General features: G+C 38.4%; 1 protein-coding gene and 1 pseudogene across 1 annotated transcript; one reads left to right on the forward strand and one right to left on the reverse strand.

Annotated features, from left to right (window-relative positions):
• Positions 1-11,916: 11,916 nt before the first annotated feature.
• Positions 11,917-12,834, forward strand: ORYCUNV1R1584 (vomeronasal 1 receptor oryCunV1R1584). Its single transcript, NM_001167271.1, has one exon. It carries the CDS (start codon positions 11,917-11,919, stop codon positions 12,832-12,834), a length of 918 nt encoding a protein of 305 aa, NP_001160743.1.
• Positions 12,835-15,622: 2,788 nt separating this feature from the next.
• Positions 15,623-16,687, reverse strand: LOC149120576 (eukaryotic translation initiation factor 4E pseudogene; annotated as a pseudogene).
• Between the last annotated feature and the right edge of the window lie 2,771 nt (positions 16,688-19,458).

Here is a 19,458-nt window from a genome sequence, read left to right on the forward strand (position 1 = left end):
GTAGCATCTTTATACACCAACAATAAATTTGCTATTAAAGAAATCACTGGGGCTGGCATTGTGGAATAGTGGGTAAAGCCAACATTGGCAATGCTGGCATTCCTTAATGGCATGTGTTCAAGTACTGGCTATTCCACTTCTGGTTGTACTCATTGGAAAAGGAACAAATTTGGCCCATGTGCATGGCCCCCTGTGCTCTTGTGGGAGACCTGGATGAATCTCCTGGCTCCTGGCACTGGCTCATCCCTGGTTCTTGCAGGCATTTGGGCAAGAAACCATCAGATGTTGGGGCCAGCACTGTGACATAGCAGGTAAAGCAACCACCTTCAGAGCTGGCATCCCATATGGGTGCCGATTCAAATCCCAGCAGCTCTATTTCTGATTCAACTCTCTGCTATGGCCTGGAAAAGCACTAGAGGATGGCCTAAGTCCTTGGGCCCCTGCATCCACGTGGGAGACCTAGAAGAATCTCCTGGCTCCTGGCTTCAGATTGGCGCGGCTCTGGCCATTGTGGCCCTCTGGGAAGTGAACCAGCGGATGGAAATTCTCTCTGCCTCTCCTTCTCTCTCTGTGTAACACTGATTTTCAAGTAAATAAATAAATCTTAAAAAAAAGAGAAAGAAACATCCACTCTGTCTTTGCCTCTCTTTCAAACTCCATTTTTTGACAGGCAGAGTTAGTGAGAGAAAGAGACAGAGAGAAAGGTTTTCCTTTTCCGTTGGTTCACCCCCAAATGGCCACTATGGCTGGTGTGCTGTGGCTGGCGCGCTGTGCTGATCTGAAGCCAAGAGCCAGATGCTTTCTCCTGGTCTCCCATGTGGGTGCAGGGCCCAAGCACTTGGGCCATCCTCCGCTGCCTTCCTGGGCCACAGCAGAGAGCTGGACTGGAAGAGGAGCAACCAGGACAGAATCTGGTGCCCCAACCAGGTCTAGAACCCAGGGTGCTGGCGCCGCAGGCAGAGGATTAACCAAGTGAGCAGTGGCGCTGAACTCCATTTTTAAAATAAATTATCTTTTTTAAAAAGAAATCATAAAAGCCGTATCATTCTTAATAGCTATTAATAGGTACAAAATTGTCTAGTCAAAAATTCAACTAAAGTTGTGATAGACCTCTACAAGGAATATTATAAAATATTATAAAATGTTCATGAAAGAAATTTAAGAAAAAATGAGGGCTGGCGCCGCAGCTCAATAGGCTAATTCTCCGCCTTGTGGCGCCAGCACACTGGGTTCTAGTCCCGGTCAGGGCGCCAGATTCTGTCCCGGTTGCCCCTCTTCCAGTCCAGCTCTCTGCTGTGGCCTGGGAGTGCAGTGGAGGATGGCCCAAGGCCTTGGGGCCCTGCACCTGCATGGGAGTCCAGGAGAAGCACCTGGCTCCTGGCTTCGGATCAGCGCTATGCACTGGCCGCAGCACGCCGGCCGTGGCAGCCATTGGAGGGTGAACCAACGGCAAAAAGTAAGACCTTTCTCTCTCTCTCTCTCTCACTGTCCACACTGCCTGTCAAAAATAAAAAAAAAAATTAAAGGCTGACACCATGGCTCACTAGGCTAATCCTCCGCCTTGTGGCGCCGGCACACCGGGTTCTAGTTCCGGTCAGGGCGCCAGATTCTGTCCCGGTTGCCCCTCTTCCAGGCCAGCTCTCTGCTGTGGCCCAGAGCGCAGTGGAGGATGGACCAAGTGCTTGGGCCCTGCACCTGCATGGGAGATCAGGATAAGCACCTGGCTCCTGCCTTTGGATCAGCGCAGTGCCAGCCATAGCGGCCACTTGGAGGGTGAACCAACGGCAAAAGGAAGACCTTTCTCGCTGTCTTTCTCTCTCTCTCACTGTCCACTCTGCCTGTCAAAAAATAAAAAAAAAAAAATTAAAAAATTAAAAAAATTAAAAAAAGAAAAAATGAAAAATGAGAAGAGTTCCGCTGGTTTAAAACTGGACAATTTATATTATTATAATATTAATAACATGCATAATTACTTATAGACTCAATTCAATCTCTATCAAAATGCTAATGAGATTATTTCCATAACTAGAAAAAAATGCAAATTCATAAACTTAAACAAAAAAAGATAGAAAAATCAAACTCAAATAAAAAGAACAAATTTATTGGCATTACAATGCCTGATTTCAACACACACACATACACACACACATTTGGATGATCTAAACAAATGTTTCTTGCATAAAAACAAACACATATAACAATAAGATGTACTAGAGATCACATAAATGAATTCACACATCTATAACCAAATTATCCTTGACAGTGGTGTCAAAGCATACACTGGGAAAAGAACAGCCTCCTCAATATATGGTGATGGGATAACTGGATCTCTAAATACATAACATTGAACCTTGAACCCTATCAACTCACTCCATACAAAAACCCAGTCAAAATAAATTGAAAACCTGAATATTTGACTTGACACTATGAAATAACTAGAAGGAAACTTAGGTAATGTATTCAAAGCAAAGTAAGAAGCTTTCCCATAGAAAAGGAATTAAATTTAATTTAATCAAACATTAAAATTAATTAAACATTAATCATTAAATTTAATTAAGCATTAAAAAAGCAATCTACAATATGGAAGAAAATTTTATACACTACTAATGTAACAAAAGATTAATATGTAGAATATATAAAGAAATCAGAAAAATGAATTTTTTAAGTTAGTGGTTAAGGCATCATTTTCTGCATCAGAATGCCTGGATTTGGTTCTCAGCTATGGCTCCTGATTCCAGCTTTCTACCTTGCACAGCATAGGAGGAAATGGTGATAAGTGAAGCAACCGAGCTATTACCTCCCACATGGTAGAGCTAGTTCATGTTCCTGGCTGCTGGCTCAAGCCGAGGACCAGTCCTAGCTGCTGTGGGCATCTAGGGAGTCAAAAAGTAGATTGAGATTCTCTATATTTCTGTGTTGGTCTATCTTCATCAGATTCTGAAATAATAGCAAAATTTTTAAATGACTGAATAACCCCTAAAAAAGATTATGAATAATCCAAATTGACAAAAGGGTACAAAAACATTTCCCTAAAAATTCAAATGATTAAAAAAATGTATGGGAAATGATTACTATCACTAATCTCTATGGAAGCAGAAAACAAAACTTCAATGAGATACCGCTCACTTGAGTTAGATTGTTGATTTTCCTGGTTTAATTCTGTAATTAATACACAGTTATTCTTAAGTGTTGAAAAATAACTGAAATGTGATCCCTGTTAAACATAAGAGTGGGAATAAGAGAGGGAAGAGATATACAATTTGGGACATGCTCAGGCTGACTTGCCCCAAATGGTAGAGTTAGAAACATACCAGGGGACTCCAATTCAATCCCATCAAGGTGGCATGTACCAATGCCATCTCACTAGTCCAAGTGATCAATTTCAGTTCACAATTGATCATAATGAAAGGACTAAGAGTCAAAGGGAGCACATAAACAAGTCTAGTACCTGCTAACACTAACCGATGGAATAAATAAAGGGGAGAGTGATCCAACATGGGAAGTGAGATACTCAGCAGACTCATAGAATGGCAGATGTCCTAAATAGCACTCTGGCCTCAGAATCAGCCCTAAAGGCATTCGGATGTGGCTGAGAAGCCCATGAGAGTATTTCAGGCATGGAAAGCCAAGACACTCTGGCAAAAGATCTCTGTGAGTGAGATCCCAGTGGAAAGAACAGGTCTTCAAAGAAGGAGGTACCTTTCTCTGAAGGGAGGAGAGAACCTCCACTTTGACTATGACCTTGTCTAAACAAGATAAGAGTCGGAGAACTCAGAGGGCTTCCATAGCCTTGGAAACTCATGACTGGAGCATAGGGAGATTACTGATGACATAGACAGGAGTGTCAATTGGTAAAGTCAACAACAGGAGTCACTGTGCACTTACTCCTCATGTAGGATCTCTGTCCTTAATGTGCTGTGCCTTGAGATTTAATGCTATAACGAGTACTCAAACAATATATTTCACTTTGTGTTTCTATGGGGGTGCAAACTGTTGAAATCTTTACTTAATGCATACTAAACTGATCCTCTGTAAAAAAAAAAAAAAAAAGAAAGAAATTATCAACTCCCAACTTGACTCTCACTGGGATTAAACATGACAATAGGTCTGATCTGATTTCATCATCATTTAAAAAAATCATCTATTATTTTTCACTTTATGTTTCTGTGTGGGAGCAAACTGTTGAAATCCTTACTTAATGTATACTAAGCTGATCTTCTGTATATTAAGATAATCGAAAATGAATCTTGATGTGAATGGAGGGGGAGAGGGAGTGGGAAAGGGGAGGGTTGTGGGTGAGAGGGACGGTATGGGGGGGAAGCCATTGTAATCCATAAGTCGTACTTTGGAAATTTATATTCATTAAATAAAAGTTAAAAAAAAAAGAAAAGTAAAAAATGTGGGTGAATGTGAAGAGAAATAGAAAATTGTAGACCATTAGTGGGAATAGAAATGAGCACAGCAATTTTGGCACTAGCACTGCTCAAGTTCACTCTCTGCCAAGGCCTTGTCCCAGTGTGGCCCCACCATGGAATCTCCATTCACAGCAGACAGGAACAACAAGTGTCTTGGTAGCTTCCCCCTTCTCTACAGAGCTGCTGCTTCAATTTCCCCCCAACTTCAAAATCAGAGAATGGGGCCAATGTCTGTATGCTGACAGCTTTGTTATGTCTTTACCTTCAAAATTTGACTTCTAAAAAGATACTTCTGACACTCTATTTTTCCATTCCTGAAGGTCAAATTGCTGCTCCAATATTAAACTCTGCAATGAAACACCAGTCTGCACCCCTCCTGCACTTTTTTTCCTATGCCCTTCACATCTAGTTTATTTGGCTGTTATGTGTACATTCTAAAAATAATACAGTGAAACTTAAAAAATAGGAAGGTGGATACATCCTAGATTTAAAATCATCAAGAAATTTATGAGACCAATTCTACTCAATTCCCACTGTATTATGAAAAATATCTTAAATACTGTGTGTGTGCTTATCAGCATGGTACTACCTGACACACTATAATCACATGGCAAAAGATCAATAAGCATTGCATGGCTGAACATAAGCGTGCTGTTTTCTAAATACAGGCTTACTCAGAATCACTGCCTTATCTGGTCTTTAGTACCAGAAAGGATGTGACATTTTAATACAGTGATTGGAGGTCTTAAATGTGGGCCCATGGTGTTCATATTGAAAGAGTTGTGTATAAAATCTCTGTGCTCAACTTGCTTCTCCAGCACAATTCTCCTCGTGATGGTCTAGGAACATCAGCATTAACAGGGGGAATTGCAAAAGAAGCAACTCACAAACTCCACTCAAACCTATAGGATCAGGATTTCCTAGAGCAGGAGGCTGAAGGCCATATGATTTATGTGCACAATGAAACTTGGGTGAGATGAAGTGCTGAGTTAAATGTTTCTTAGCCCAGTCTTCCAATGGCCAGTTTTACAAACTATCATAACATGTACCCTGTCCCATGTATTCTGTCTAATGGTTTAGGAGGGAGCAGAAAAGATGTTTTTAATTTCTTAAATTATGGATTACACTTTTTTTTGACAGGCAGAGTGGACAGTGAGAGAGAGAGACACAGAGAAAGGTCTTCCTTTGCCATTGGTTCACCCTCCAATGGCCACCGCGGCTGGCGCGCTATGGCTGGTACACCGCGCTGATCTGAAGCCAGGATCCAGGTGCTCCTCCTGGTATCCCATGCGGGTGCAGGGCCCAAGAACCTGGGCCATCCATGGACTATACTTTTATGTTTGTATCACATACAACATGATGTTTGATGGAAGACACATGAGGAATTCAGTAAGAATCTTCTAAACCAACCAGGAAATATTGGAAATCTGCTGTCCCTTCCCTTCCCTTCCCTTCCCTTCCCTTCCCTTCCCTTCCCTTCCCTTCCCTTCCCTTCCCTTCCCCTCCCCTCCCCTCCCCTCCCCTCCCCCCCCTCCCCTCCCTTCCCTCTTCTTTCTTTCTTTCTTTTTTTTTGTTGACAGGCAGAGTTAGACAGAGAGATAGAGGGAGACAGAGACAAAGGTCTTCCTTTTTCTGTTGGTTCACCCCCCAAGTGGCCACGACGCCCAGTGCATTGTGGCCGGTGTGCTGCGCCAATCCAAAGTCAGGAACCAGGTGCTTCCTCTTGGTCTCCCATGTGGGTGCAGGGCCCAAGCACTTGGGCCATCCTCTACTGCCCTCCCAGGCCACAGCAGAGAGCTGGACTAGAAGAGGAGCAACCAGGACAGAATCTGGCGCCCCAACTGGGACTAGAACCCAGGGTGCCGGCGCCACAGGCAGAGGATTAGCCTAGTGAGAATACTCTAGACTTTTGTGCTGTTGTCAAGGGCTGTTATCATGCAATACTCTCAGGTCAACACAGATTAGGAAAATATTTTCACGCATGTGGGGATTTGGAACCCAGATGTCCTTGCCTGTGATTTCCACTTTTTCCCTGTAGTGTCTCCTGTTTGTTTAAATCTCAAAGCCAGAGCTTGTCCTATTCCACAGGTGACACGGCAATTGTGAGCCAGGTGGGAGATGAGCTCACTGCCACTTCTTCTTATAACCATATAGAGAGAGCCTCAACTCACATACATTGGGATCCTACAGAGACTCAGTTAGGTGACTGCATGCTTCTGAATTCTGTTAGTGGTGGTGAGTGGGATGCCAGCACTGGAGGTGGCTTAACCTGCTATGCCATAACACTGGTCCCATTTTATTTCATTTTAATGTTATTTTAATCTCATCTTCTGTATTTCATTTCAATTGTTTTATTGTACTTTAACATACTTTTATTTTACTGATATTTGCATTTTATCATGTTGACTTCAATTACATCATACTTTAATGTTTTATTTTATTGATGTTTTCATTTTATTGCACTTATTTCAATTGTTTTTATCACGTTACTAGTTTTTCTCACTTTCTGTTACTATATGCATAATATGAAATTTTATGTTTTGAAAAATATCGTCTGACCTAATTCATAATGTTTCCCTTCTGTTTTCAGTTTTTTAAGATTAAGATTGTGTTAGGATATTTTAAGTATTTTGAAGCTGCTTAAATCATTATGCAATTAAGTATTAGATTTTTTTAACTTTTATTTAATGAATATAAATTTCCAAAGTACAGCTTATGGATTAAGTATTAGATTTTAAAACTTATAAACATTTAAATTTTAGCTGGTCACCTGAAGGTTATTTTTTCTTCACAGTAACAATTGTCAGTACAGATATTTTTGTTTTCCTCATGCCATTCCATGCTCTGGAAATACCACATCTGTTCATCATCATAAACTTAAAGTCAGTGACTAGCTTAGTGCATTCACCATCAATTAATGATTGTCCTGAGTTATTCACCATTAGCATTTTAAGTTTCTATGTAACTCAAATTTATAACTACTGCTGCAAGAACTAATTTGACTAAGATTTGTTTTATAATTAGACAAAATAACTTTAGGAATTTAAAATATTCAGTTTTCTTTTTTGTGAAAGGAACCTCTAATATTCATACTTTTTCTGCTTAGTTTTAAAAATCTTTGTCTTTGTTTTTCAAACTGTGTGAATACATTAAGTGCACACTTCATTTTAACTTCATTATTGAATCACCTAAATTTCATGGCCAGGCATGAGTTATGTGACTTTAAATTTCAGACAGCATTGCTGGTGGAGATTCAGTAGAATAGAGGCATGTGCTCTGGATATTTGTGGCAGAGCCTGGTGACCCTGCGATTGTTAATGTACTCTGCCTTCCAGTATTGCTAATGGAATAGGTTTTAAATGCCCTCACCAGAAAGAAGAAATAAGTAGATAGGATTAAAATATTGATTATCATGATTGAATCACTATGTGACATTACTTGGATCTTAACATCACACTGTACCCCAAAGTTATAAATTAAAGTGTAAAAATGAAATGAAATACTGACAGTAAAGACTGAATTAGTAAAAATTATTTTGGAAACAAAATGAACAAAATAATCATGAAAGTTGTTCATTCCTCGCTGATAAGCACAAAACGCCTCAAGAAACTTGATCTGTTTCTTGATTTCTCTATGTAGACACTGGAAAAGGTTTAGTCTATCTTAGTAGCCTGAATTCATTTTCTACAGTTTGGCAGAGGGACAATTGAGAGCTGGGTCCTCCACTGTCCAGAAGCAGGGAACTGCAGTACAGTAAGAGTAGGTTCTCCAGTCTCTTCTAAACTCATACCTTACACTGCTGATATGAATATCACCCTCTCTGGATTATGACATATTGATAGGCTGTAGTAAAACTACTTGAAGCCTTTATATAAAAGGTGGTTATACTTTGTGCGTCTCCTGTCAAATTCTCAAAATATCTTTGTGCGAGGGAGGAGATGTACAATTTGGGACATGCTCAATCAGACTTGCCCCAAATGGTGGAGTTAGAAACGTGCCAGGGGATTCCAATACAATCCCATCAAGGTGGCATGTACCAATGCCATTTCACTAGTCCAAGTGCTCAATTTCAGTTCACAATGAATCACACTGATAGGTCTAAGAGTCTAAGGAATCACACAAACAAGACTAGTGTCTGCTAATACTAACAGACAGAATCAAAAAAAGGAGAGAATGATCCATCATGGGAAGCGGGATACACAGCAGACTTATAGAATGGCAGATGTCCTGAACAGCACTCTGGCCTCAGAATCAGCCCTTAAGGCATGTGGATCTGGCTGAGAAGCCCATGAGAGTATTTTAGGCATGGAAAGCCAAGACACTCTGGAAAAAAAAAAGAAGACCTAAATGAAAGATCTCCACGAGTGAGATCCCAGTGGAAAGAACGGGGCCATCAAAGAAGGAGGTACCTTTCTCTGAAGGGAGGAAAGAACTTCCACTTTGACTATGACCCTGTCGGAATAAGATCGAAGTCGGCGAACTCAAAAGGCCTCCATAGCCTTGGCAACTCATGACTAGAGCCTAGAGAGATTACTGATGCCATAAAAGAGTGTCAAATTGTTAAGTCAACAACAGGAGTCACTGTGTACTTACTTCTCATGTGGGATCTGTCCTTAATGTGTTGTCCAATGTGAAGTAATGCTGTAACTAGTACTGAAACAGTATTTTACACTTTGTGTTTCTGTGTGGGTGCAAACTGATGAAATCTTTACTTAATATATACTAAATTGATCTTCTGTATATAAAGATAATTGAAAATGAATCTTGATGTGAATGGAATTGGAGAGGGCGTGGGAGATGGCAGGGGTGTGAATGGGAGGGAAAATATGGGGGGGAAAGCCATTGTTATTCATAAACTGTACTTTGGAAATTTATATTTACTAAATAAAAAAAATGCTGAAATAAAAAAAAATCTTTGTGCTGTGGGTGACCATAGATTTTACACAGCTGTTCATAAAATATGTCAAATTGATAAAAGAACTATTGTTGATTTGTGGAATTTAACAATAAACACAAGGTACACTTTCATAATGTAGTTTATGTAATTTTCTCTATGACAGGAAAAGTACAGCATTCTGTTTAGAAATTATACCTTTCTTAAACAATAATCCCCTGAATATTAGAGTAAAGGGGGGGATATTATGAAACTACTTTTCTCTAAAATGTCAAATCAGTATATCTAAAAATAGCTTGCAGATTGTTGTAAAATCCTTTCTTTCTTTGCACTCCTCTTTGCTTCTGACCTCAGCCCACAGACTTCATGGTAAGTCTTTTGTCACTGGTACATTCAATGATGTTATTTTCTACACTGTAATCCACAGCTATGTATATATTCTGGGGCTTAAAATATTGAGAATAAAGAGAAAATTGGTAGGATGACAGTGAACTTGATCTGCATTATCTGTCTTCTGAGAGTTTCCATAGTCCAAGCATACACTAGTGGTCATTTTTCTTACAAAATACTATTATGTGCATTCAGGTTTATATATTTTTAACAAATAAATTGGAATACACTTTCCTTTACATTGTAACCAACCTGTATTTGACATTTATAAATTTGACCACATATTGTCTTCTATTTCCTTTCTCCTATTTTTGCATCAAGTTATTAGAAACCCCTTTGTGGATTTCATGTTAGATTTCTAAATTCAGCAAATTCAAATACTGGGCACCTAATTAACTTTAACTCCAGGTAAACAGTAAATGATTATCAGTAAAATATTTGGTATGTGTTAATTGTATTTCAATAGCATGAAATTAGATAATATTTTTGCTAAAAATCATCTTAAATTCATATTTAATGGCTCTCCTGTGTTTTATCTGATAACCTCTGCTCTTAGGAACAATAATTCTTTGCAATCCAGAATCAGCCCCAATGCCTTCAAGCTTCACTACAACTGCGTGTTACCATCCTACAGGTGAACATTTGCATTTGATTTTAGGTAAGCATCAGAGAGCACATATAAAAATTACCATCTATGGCATTTTATCCACTAATTTTATTGTTTTATTCACAATACATGAATTACTTTTATAAAATAATTGAGGTATAGAGTCATAAAGTAATTAATGCATACACTAATGATCTGTGCTACACAATATTTTATTAATCTTGAAGAAGGATCCTTAGAATCTGGAAGTCATTGTGACAATGGCTTTAAGCACCATGATTCTGGTGCTTCTATGTCCAGGTAGAGAGTAAATCCAAGTATGCCAAGGGTGTAGAGCTTGTTGGTGGCAGCAACATGTATGTGGGTTAAACATATGCTTTTAGGTAGATGCAGCTTTTAATGAAAGATTAACAAACAAAATTAACTCATTGTTTCTTAATTTTTGAAATTTTAATATGTATTTATACAAAAGGAACACATTTCATGTATTTCATATATACATTCAAGAACATAATGATACTTCCCATCTCTTCTTTGTTCCTACCCTTGCTCCATCTTCATTTCTTATTTTTCTTTTAGTTTTTGCAATATGATTTTAATTTACTTTAAATAACAAGTTTATGCATTTGTTCACTGACAGCTATAAATGTATAATAAGAACTAACAGCACAACCTCCTAATATTTCTGTATTAACTTACACATTTGTGTTGATAGAGCTACAGTGCTGTAAGTATCCTTGAAACATCACCACATCCTCATCAACCCCCAAAAAAGGAGAGAATGTTGGAGTTGACTGTTTTTCTCATCAACACGCATCTAAATTATTCTAATTTTTGCCATAGGTTAAAGCCCGCCCTCCTGAAATTCATGTTGCAATTTAATTGCCAATTTAGGAAGTGATTTGGCCAGGAGGGCTCCAGCTTCATGGATGTGATTGGTGCCATCATAAAAGAACAGTTTGGTCCCCCTTTGCTGTCTGGTCCCCTCTCTCTTTGCCATGGGACAATGCAGCAAGAAGGCTAGCATAAGATGGAAGTTTGTCATTCCTGAACTTTACAACCTCAGGAATTGTGAGAAAAAATTTATTTAAAGATTTATGTGTTCTGTTATAGTGATATGAAATGGACTAAAGCACCCTAGAATAAATTAATCTGGTATCATTGTTATGTCTACATCCAAAGCAATACCATCCTAAGTAGCAGAGAAATTCTAACCTTGGATCTATCTTAAATAAGAAAATTAGACTAATATTTGAGGATCTAAAAACAAACTCTCAAAGCATGGGTGAATGTGCCTGTATTTTCTAATTTGGCAATAAAAGTGTAACCATGTGGTGATTTTGTTGAAGCTTATGTATACCACCTCATGATTTATGTGTTTTCTACATGAAATTGAAAGCTGGACTTCGACAGTATGACCTCTGAACTGAGGATAGTTCACATAGTGATTTCTAGGATGAAAGCTAAGAGATATGCAATACCATTCTAAAGATAAGATGTTATAATGGAAACTTCTGTTAAGTAGAATAATTCCTGCTGATGACATAAGAACTTTTGTTTTTGTTTTGCTTGTTTTTCAGACATATATGTGTTTTCTCCATGATATAAAGATGATCACACTTTCTGCTTGTATTGCTGTGAATAAATATCTCATTTTTCAAGCTGGCATTGGAATGACAGCCAACACCTTCCTCCTCCTCTTCCACATCCTCACACTTCTGCTGGATCACAGACCCAAGCCCACTGACCTGATCACCAGTCACCTGGCCTTTGTTCACATTACATTGCTCATCACTGTGTTATTTTTGTTCTCTCCAGACCTGTTTGGGTCACTCAATTTTTGGAATGACTTTAAATGTAAGAGTTTGTTCTACAGCAGTAGGGTGCTGAGGGGGCTCTCCATCTCTACCACCTGCCTCCTGAGCATCATTCAGGCCATCACCATCAGCCCCAGCACATCCTGGTTGGCACAGTTTAAATATAAATCCACACATTTCATCTTTTACTTCTTCCCATTTGTATGGTTGATTTGTTTGTCTTTTAGTATTGGTGTGATCTTCCACACTGTAGCATCGTCCAATGTGACCCAGACCAATATGATGGTTCTCACTAAGTACTGTTCACTTTCTCCCATAGGCCGTGGCATCATGGGTATGATGCTCACAATGACAACATACAGGGATGTCTTCCTTGTAGGACTCATGCTGCTCTCAAGTGTGTACATGGTGATCCTCTTGTCCAGGCATCAGAAAAGGTCCCAATACCTTCACAGCACCAGCCCCTTCCCAAGATCCTCCCCAGAGAAAAAGGCCACCCAGACCATCCTTCTGCTAGTGAATTTCTTTGTGGTCATGTACTGGGCAGACTTAATCATCTCATCCTCCTCAATGATACTGTGGACATATGACTCTGTTACGGTAGGTGTCCAGAGTGTTGTGGCCAATGTCTATGCTTCTGCCAGTCCGTTGGTGCTTATCAGTTCTGATAAGAGGATAGTTGTTATGTTGCACAGTATACTATGGAAATGATTTTGATTTTTATTAGTTAATGACAGAAGTGGTTGCCTTGCCTTGGCATTTGTTGCGGTAGTTAAGGCGGTGCTTTGGATGCCCACCTCCTGTATTAGAGTGCCTGAGTTTGAATCATGTTCATGTTTCTGATCCATCTTATTGTCAGTCAACACTCTGAGTAGTATAGCAGGTGCTTACTCAAGTAATTAGGTTCCTGTTACATGTTAGCACCAGATGGAGATCTGGAATTCTGGTGTTGGCCTGGCCATCACATGTTTGCTATCATTTAGGTTTTGAACAAGCAGATGTATTTCCTTCCTTCCTTCCTTCCTTCCTTCCTTCCTTCCTTCCTTCCTTCCTTCCTTCTTCCTTCCTTCCCTCCTCTCACTCTCTCTCTTCTGACTTCCAAATGAAGTAAAATAAAGAAATAATTTTGAAAATGATTGTATAAAATTGAGATTTATGAGGCAAATTATTCCAATAGATAAGTTCCTATCTTATTAAACTTTACAGAATTATATTTTCTCATGTTCAAATAAAAGAAATATGTATTTTTCAGAAATTACATTTCTTTTGATTCAAAATCCACCACAATGTAAGATTTAGATAGCTTTACAAGTATCTTGTCCTTTCGTTTTTCACTTCACAACTTCTCACAGACAATTTTTCTTTTTTTTAACCTTCATGCTGTAGAACTATCCATAAGTAACCAAATCTTTTTTTTTAAAGATTTATTTATTTACTTTGAAAGTCAGAGTTATACAGAGAGAGAAGGAGAGGCAGAGAGAGAGAGAGAGAGAGAGATCTTCCATCCGCTGGTTCACTCCCCAGATGGCCACAAAGGCCGGAGCTGCACTGATCCGATTTCAGGAGCCAGGAACTTCTTCTGGGACTCCCATGTGGGTACAAGGGTGCAAGGACTTGAACCATCTTCTACTGCTTTCCCAGACCATATCAGAGAGGTGGATTGGAAGTGGAGCAGCCGGGACTTGAACCGGCACCCACATGTGATGCTGGCACAGCAGGTGGCAGCTTTACCTGCTATGCCACAGCGCTGGCCCCAGTAATCAAATCTTTTATGACTTATTTTTTTATTAATTTCACATTCATTGTATACAGGATCTCCATCAGGTTTATCAGTTTTTAAATGATCAACTCATAATTACCATTTAAAATCAAATTTTCTCAACTAAAATTTTCACTCTGCTTAGTTCAGCTTACTCTTTAATCTATGGTAGCCATGCTTTATTTCAAAAGGTTTAAGCTATTTCATTATGCATTATGGACAAAATGTCTGCTTTCAAATCACACCTACAAAAAGTAGATCAAGTTTTCAGGTTTACAGAAAACCATACTATAATAATTTACCAATATAAACATCTTGATTCCTGTTTATTCCATTCTGTTTAGACAGCAACAATAACAAAATGCTATCACTGACAATTACATAAAAACATCTCAATCCAGAAACCAAGTTTTACAGCCACTGTTCCTACCAATCAAAGAAATATGCCCCAAGACTCCAATTCTCAGGAATTTTAACATATTAATGGTACATTAGATACCTAAGACTGAGGACTATGCCTTACTTTATAAAAAAAGATAGCCATATCAGCTTAATTCCATATATATAATACTACCTATTTAATAAAAACTGTAATAAACATAATAAACTAGTACTGCAAACTTATGCTGTTCATGTGGGAAGACACTGCAAGAGAAGACAACAGAGACTGCCTGGCAATAAGAAGTATAAATTCCTTCTATAGGGATGGAGAAATAAAAGGCCAAATCTAGTTGTCTAAAAGACAATTCACTGTACACATTTTATTTACAGTTTTTTGTACACTGTCTTAATATGAATGGGACCACTTTTCTACTTGAGCCATTTTTAACCAAAGCAAAATAATCTAAGTAATACAAAGTGTAAAAAATACAGCATAAAGATACAAAAACAGACATGCTAATTCTAGTTAGGAATGTAATTATGATGTTGCATTTTTTATAATCCACAATTATGTTTAGGAAATCACACAAACATAGATCACTGATTTGAATGAAATACATAAATTTGTAGCAAAGCTTTGTAGTTACAAAAAACAAAAAAAATTACCAAAGAATGTACAAAATTAATGTTTATTCCACCTTTGTGTCATATTCCTGGATCCTTCACCAGTGTTACATGAGGAAAAAACAAAAGCAAACCAAATGAAAAACTGAAATCAGAATCACTAATGTTATCAAATAGGGAAACAAATAAATTAAAATCTAGCAGCCATCAGCAAAAGTACAGCAAAGATGATGATGTAAAAAGAAACAAGGAAAATTGCTAGAAAACTGTATGCATCATACTCTTTCAAACCAGCAAACTATGCTCTGCATACAATGGAACATAAACAGTATTTTTTCCTGTAAGGTACAGAAATGTAAGTTCTTTTTTTAACGTTGTGGATGGGTAAAATGTGTTTGTATAATTCTTTTTTTTTTTTTTTTGACAGGCAGAGTGGACAGTGAGAGAGAGAGACAAAGAGAAAGGTCTTCCTTTGCCGTTGGTTCACCCTCCAATGGCCGCCGCGGCCGGCGCGCTGCGGCCAGCGTACCGCGCTGATCCGATGCCAGGAGCCAGGAGCCAGGTGCATATCCTGGTCTCCCATGGGGTGCAGGGCCCAAGCACCTGGGCCATCCTCCACTGCACTCCCTGGCCACAGCAGAGGGCTGGCCTTGAAGAGGGGCAACCGGGACAGAATCCGGCGCCCCGACCGGGACTAGAACCCGGTGTGCCGGCGCCGCTAGGCGGAGGATTAGCCTTGGGCCAGGAACACATAAGGATCGTGGGGAAGATGTATACTGTATGTAATTCTTTGATTGGGATAGTGGACACTCTAGCCAAAATTTAAAAAAATGAACACAGAAGTACAAGACAAAGGTGAATGAGACTTCTCTTATATCTTAGCAACATTTTGATGGAAATCAAATTTAAATGCAGTCCACTCTGCTTTTGAAGAGGCTTTGGTTCAGCTCCCAAATCTTGATTGTTTGACGCAGTCTCCTATGAGAATACTGAAAAGGTGTCTTCTTAAACAACAAACCTATTTTTAGTCATGGAGCCGCTCTTAGTAGCTGTGTCTGCATGGGACTGATAACCAATCACTATCTTTGGAGGAAGTCCTAACCTTTCCTTGTATACCCTCCCTATATGTGTAACAGCATCTCTGTTTTCACATTCAGTAGTCCATATTGCCACTTTATCACCTTTAGCTCTAACATTGACAACAGCTCCACATACATCATCGCTGTAGTCATCAAAAGATTCTCCAATAAGCACAGCAGTGTCTCCAGCCAAAAGCGATCGATGTCACTTCGCCTCTGCTCTTTGTTTAATGTAATTAGCCATTTGCCTCCCCGTTTGTTTTTCTCATCTTCCTACATAGGCTCAATGCCATCCTTAAAGAGTGAGTACTCCCAGCCAGGCATTAAATTACTAGACAACTGGATATGGTTGTACGGAGCCCAAAAGTCTTCAACAGTATCAAACTTAGAGATCAGCCGAAGGTTTGCTTGCCAAGTTTTGCTTTTATCATGCTTAAAAAACCAGAGCGCCCATCTGTTCTGTAGAGGATGTTTAATATAGTGTTCTGGGTTAGCAACCTCCTGATTAGATTCTGTTTTCTCCTCTTCTGCGGGCAGGGGATTAGGAGTGGGGGTGGTTTCCGGTTCCACAGTCGTCGTCTTAGATCGATCTTATGACTTCTTTTTAAAATATATCACTTTACTCATAAAAATTAAAGCTAGGCAAGTTTCAAGTGTAGCTTGGACATCAATTTCTGTCTGCAATATTACTTTTTAATATTTTTCTTTTGTAGTGTAGTAGATGGTATTGTCACTGTTTTAAGGTGTATTTCTTTTTCTCTTCTCAATTTTTGCATCAAATTTGGTAATGCGATTTGACATTTTTATGTTTAATGATCCAAATAAATGGTTTTATTTATTTATTCTCATTTTTTTCATATAACTCTGTTTGTATTTTCTATTTTCTTGTCCCTTTATCATGTAGTTTTACATCACAATACTCCATTTAATTAATACTGTCATCATTTGCCTTTAATGTTTAAACTGTACGTTGTGTATTTGCTTTTTTATATTTTTCAAATATTTAGTTTGTTTTCCAAATATCACTACTCAACTTTATCTTAGTATTTCTCATTTTCATTCTTATTTAAGTTTTTGTTTGATATGTATTTAAATATATAATTCAAATATCTAATTTCTGTGAACGTTCATTTTCACAGATAGTTCTGTGTATGCTCCATTATTTCCATTTTGGTTCTCATATTTGCTCTGCTTTGCTACTTGGAAACTCTGCTTTGTTACTAGCAAAAAGTTAAATAGTTCCTTGTTTCTTAAATTTGACCACAGAGAAAGTTAAATGACCCACACAGGATTGAGGCCCAAGTGGTCAGATAGTGTCCTGAGGGCAACACTTTCTCTCAGTTTAATTTCTCCTCCAGTCCTGAAGTTGATTGATGTTTAATTGTGGGGAAGTCTCCTATTTTCCCTTTGATGCTCTTGGACATTCTAAGGATTTTTGTAACTCCCTGCATATATTTTGTTGCTATATTAGAAGTGTTGTGTGTACATGTTATATATGTTTTACCACCTGTATGTATACACCAAATGCACACAAGAGTAGAATATTTCACATCTAGTGTTTGTGGCAGTCGATAGAGTCATAAAAAATACCAATTTCTTATTTTTGAACATCTGAGGACCAAATGATACACTAAACACTAATAATGATTTCTAGATTGTAATTTATTTTAATGTTTTATAAATAATTTTCTTTTATATAAATTATAGAATTCTAATTCTTTAAATTATTCATTAGCACTAGAATAGAGGATGGCCCAAGTGCTTGGGCCCTGCCCCCCATGGGAGACCAGGATATGCACCTGGCTCCTGCCTTTGGATTAGCGTGGTGCACCGGCCACAGCGCGCTGGCCGCGGCAGCCATTGGAGGGTGAACCAACGGCAAAAGGAAGACCTTTCTCTCTGTCTCTCTCTCTCACTGTCCACTCTGCCTGTAAAAAAAAAAAGATTTACTTATTTATTTGAAAGACAGTGCTACAGAAAGGCCGAGGCATAAGGAGTCTTCCACATGCTGATTCACTTGCAAGATGGCCCCACAGTCTGGAGCTGAGCCTATCCAAAGCCAGGAGCCAGGAACTTCCTCTGGGTAGTTGTAGGGGCCCAAGCACTTGGGCCATCTTCCACTGCCCTTCTGATCCATAGCAGAGAGCTGGATCAGAAGCAGAGCAGCTGGGATAGGAACCAGAGCCCATATGGGATGTCGGCACTGCAGGTGGTGGCTTTACCTTCTATGCCACAGCACTGGATCCCTGAATTCCGTTTTTGATGCAATCATCACACTTACTATTCTGCAGTTTCTGATCCCTTAAAATAATTTGGATGTTTTATTTGATACTATTGTTTAATAAAATAACCTTGAATAAAACATGCATGGGGCTAATGCTACCCATGAATACTTTTATTGTAGTTCTCCTGTCATTTCACAATTGATAGAAAACAGGATTTGTAGATATATGCTTTTATGATATTACTGCATGTTAAAACTTGAAATTTGCAAAATTATCTGCTAGTGTTGGGAATCAGATTCACTCTCGTTTACAGGTTAAAATGCTGTCCAGGTGTATATTTAATAACCTGTGAATTTTTGCTATAAAATATTTGATATTCATTATAATTATTTATTTATTATATACTAAATAATTTGTTTTGAGATAGTTATGTTTATTTTTATTAAAAAACAATAATTGTCCATGTTCAAAGGATATAATGCAACATTTCAATACATTGCATATATTTTTATGATCTAATTAGGATAATTAGCATTCATTACTTTATATCTTCAATAGTTTTGAGATAGTTTTGATCTCACCTATGATAACTTACAATGTGCTAACTCATATTTATTTTGAATTAATTTTAATTTTGTATATTTTGAAATGCTTTTAAACTTATTTATTTAGTTGAAAAGCAGTTTGACACAGAGAATGTGAGTGGAAGTGTGACACATGTACACACAGAGACACAGAGAGAAACACAGAGAGAGACACACAGAGAATCTTCTATGTATCTCTTGGTTCAGTTCCTAAATGTCCACAAAAGAAGGGGTTAGGCGTGGCAGAAACCAGAAACTAGGAACTCCATCTGAGTCCTCCATGTGGGAGGCATGGACACACACAATTGAGTCATCATCTTCTAATGCACATCTATAAATGTGTGCATTAGCAAGGAAGTAGATGAGAAAGAGAAGACATAAGTGTCCCAAGCAGTGGCTTAAACTGATGCATCTGTTCATTTTACATATTTAAAAACATTATACCTTATGGATATATACATAGATGATATTATGTATGTGACATATTAGCATTAAAGACTGATTCTTCAAGTTTCCATATGCTCAAATAGTTCTTATCTACAATTTTATATTTTTCACTTATTGAATTTCTTTTTTTTTTTTTTTGACAGGCAGAGTAGACAGTGAGAGAGAGAGAGAAAAAGGTCTTCCTTTGCAGTTGATTCACCCTCCAATGGCTGCTGCGGCCGGCACACTGCAGCCGG

This window comes from Oryctolagus cuniculus, chromosome 19, assembly GCF_051225735.1.
Source record: "Oryctolagus cuniculus isolate XC-2025 breed Fujian yellow rabbit chromosome 19, ASM5122573v1, whole genome shotgun sequence".
Lineage (NCBI taxonomy): Eukaryota > Metazoa > Chordata > Mammalia > Lagomorpha > Leporidae > Oryctolagus > Oryctolagus cuniculus.

What these genes read in the sequence shown, in the direction of transcription:
- ORYCUNV1R1584 (NM_001167271.1), top strand. Translation starts at nt 11,917, where the DNA reads ATGATCACACTTTCTGCTTGTATTGCTGTGAATAAATATCTCATTTTT.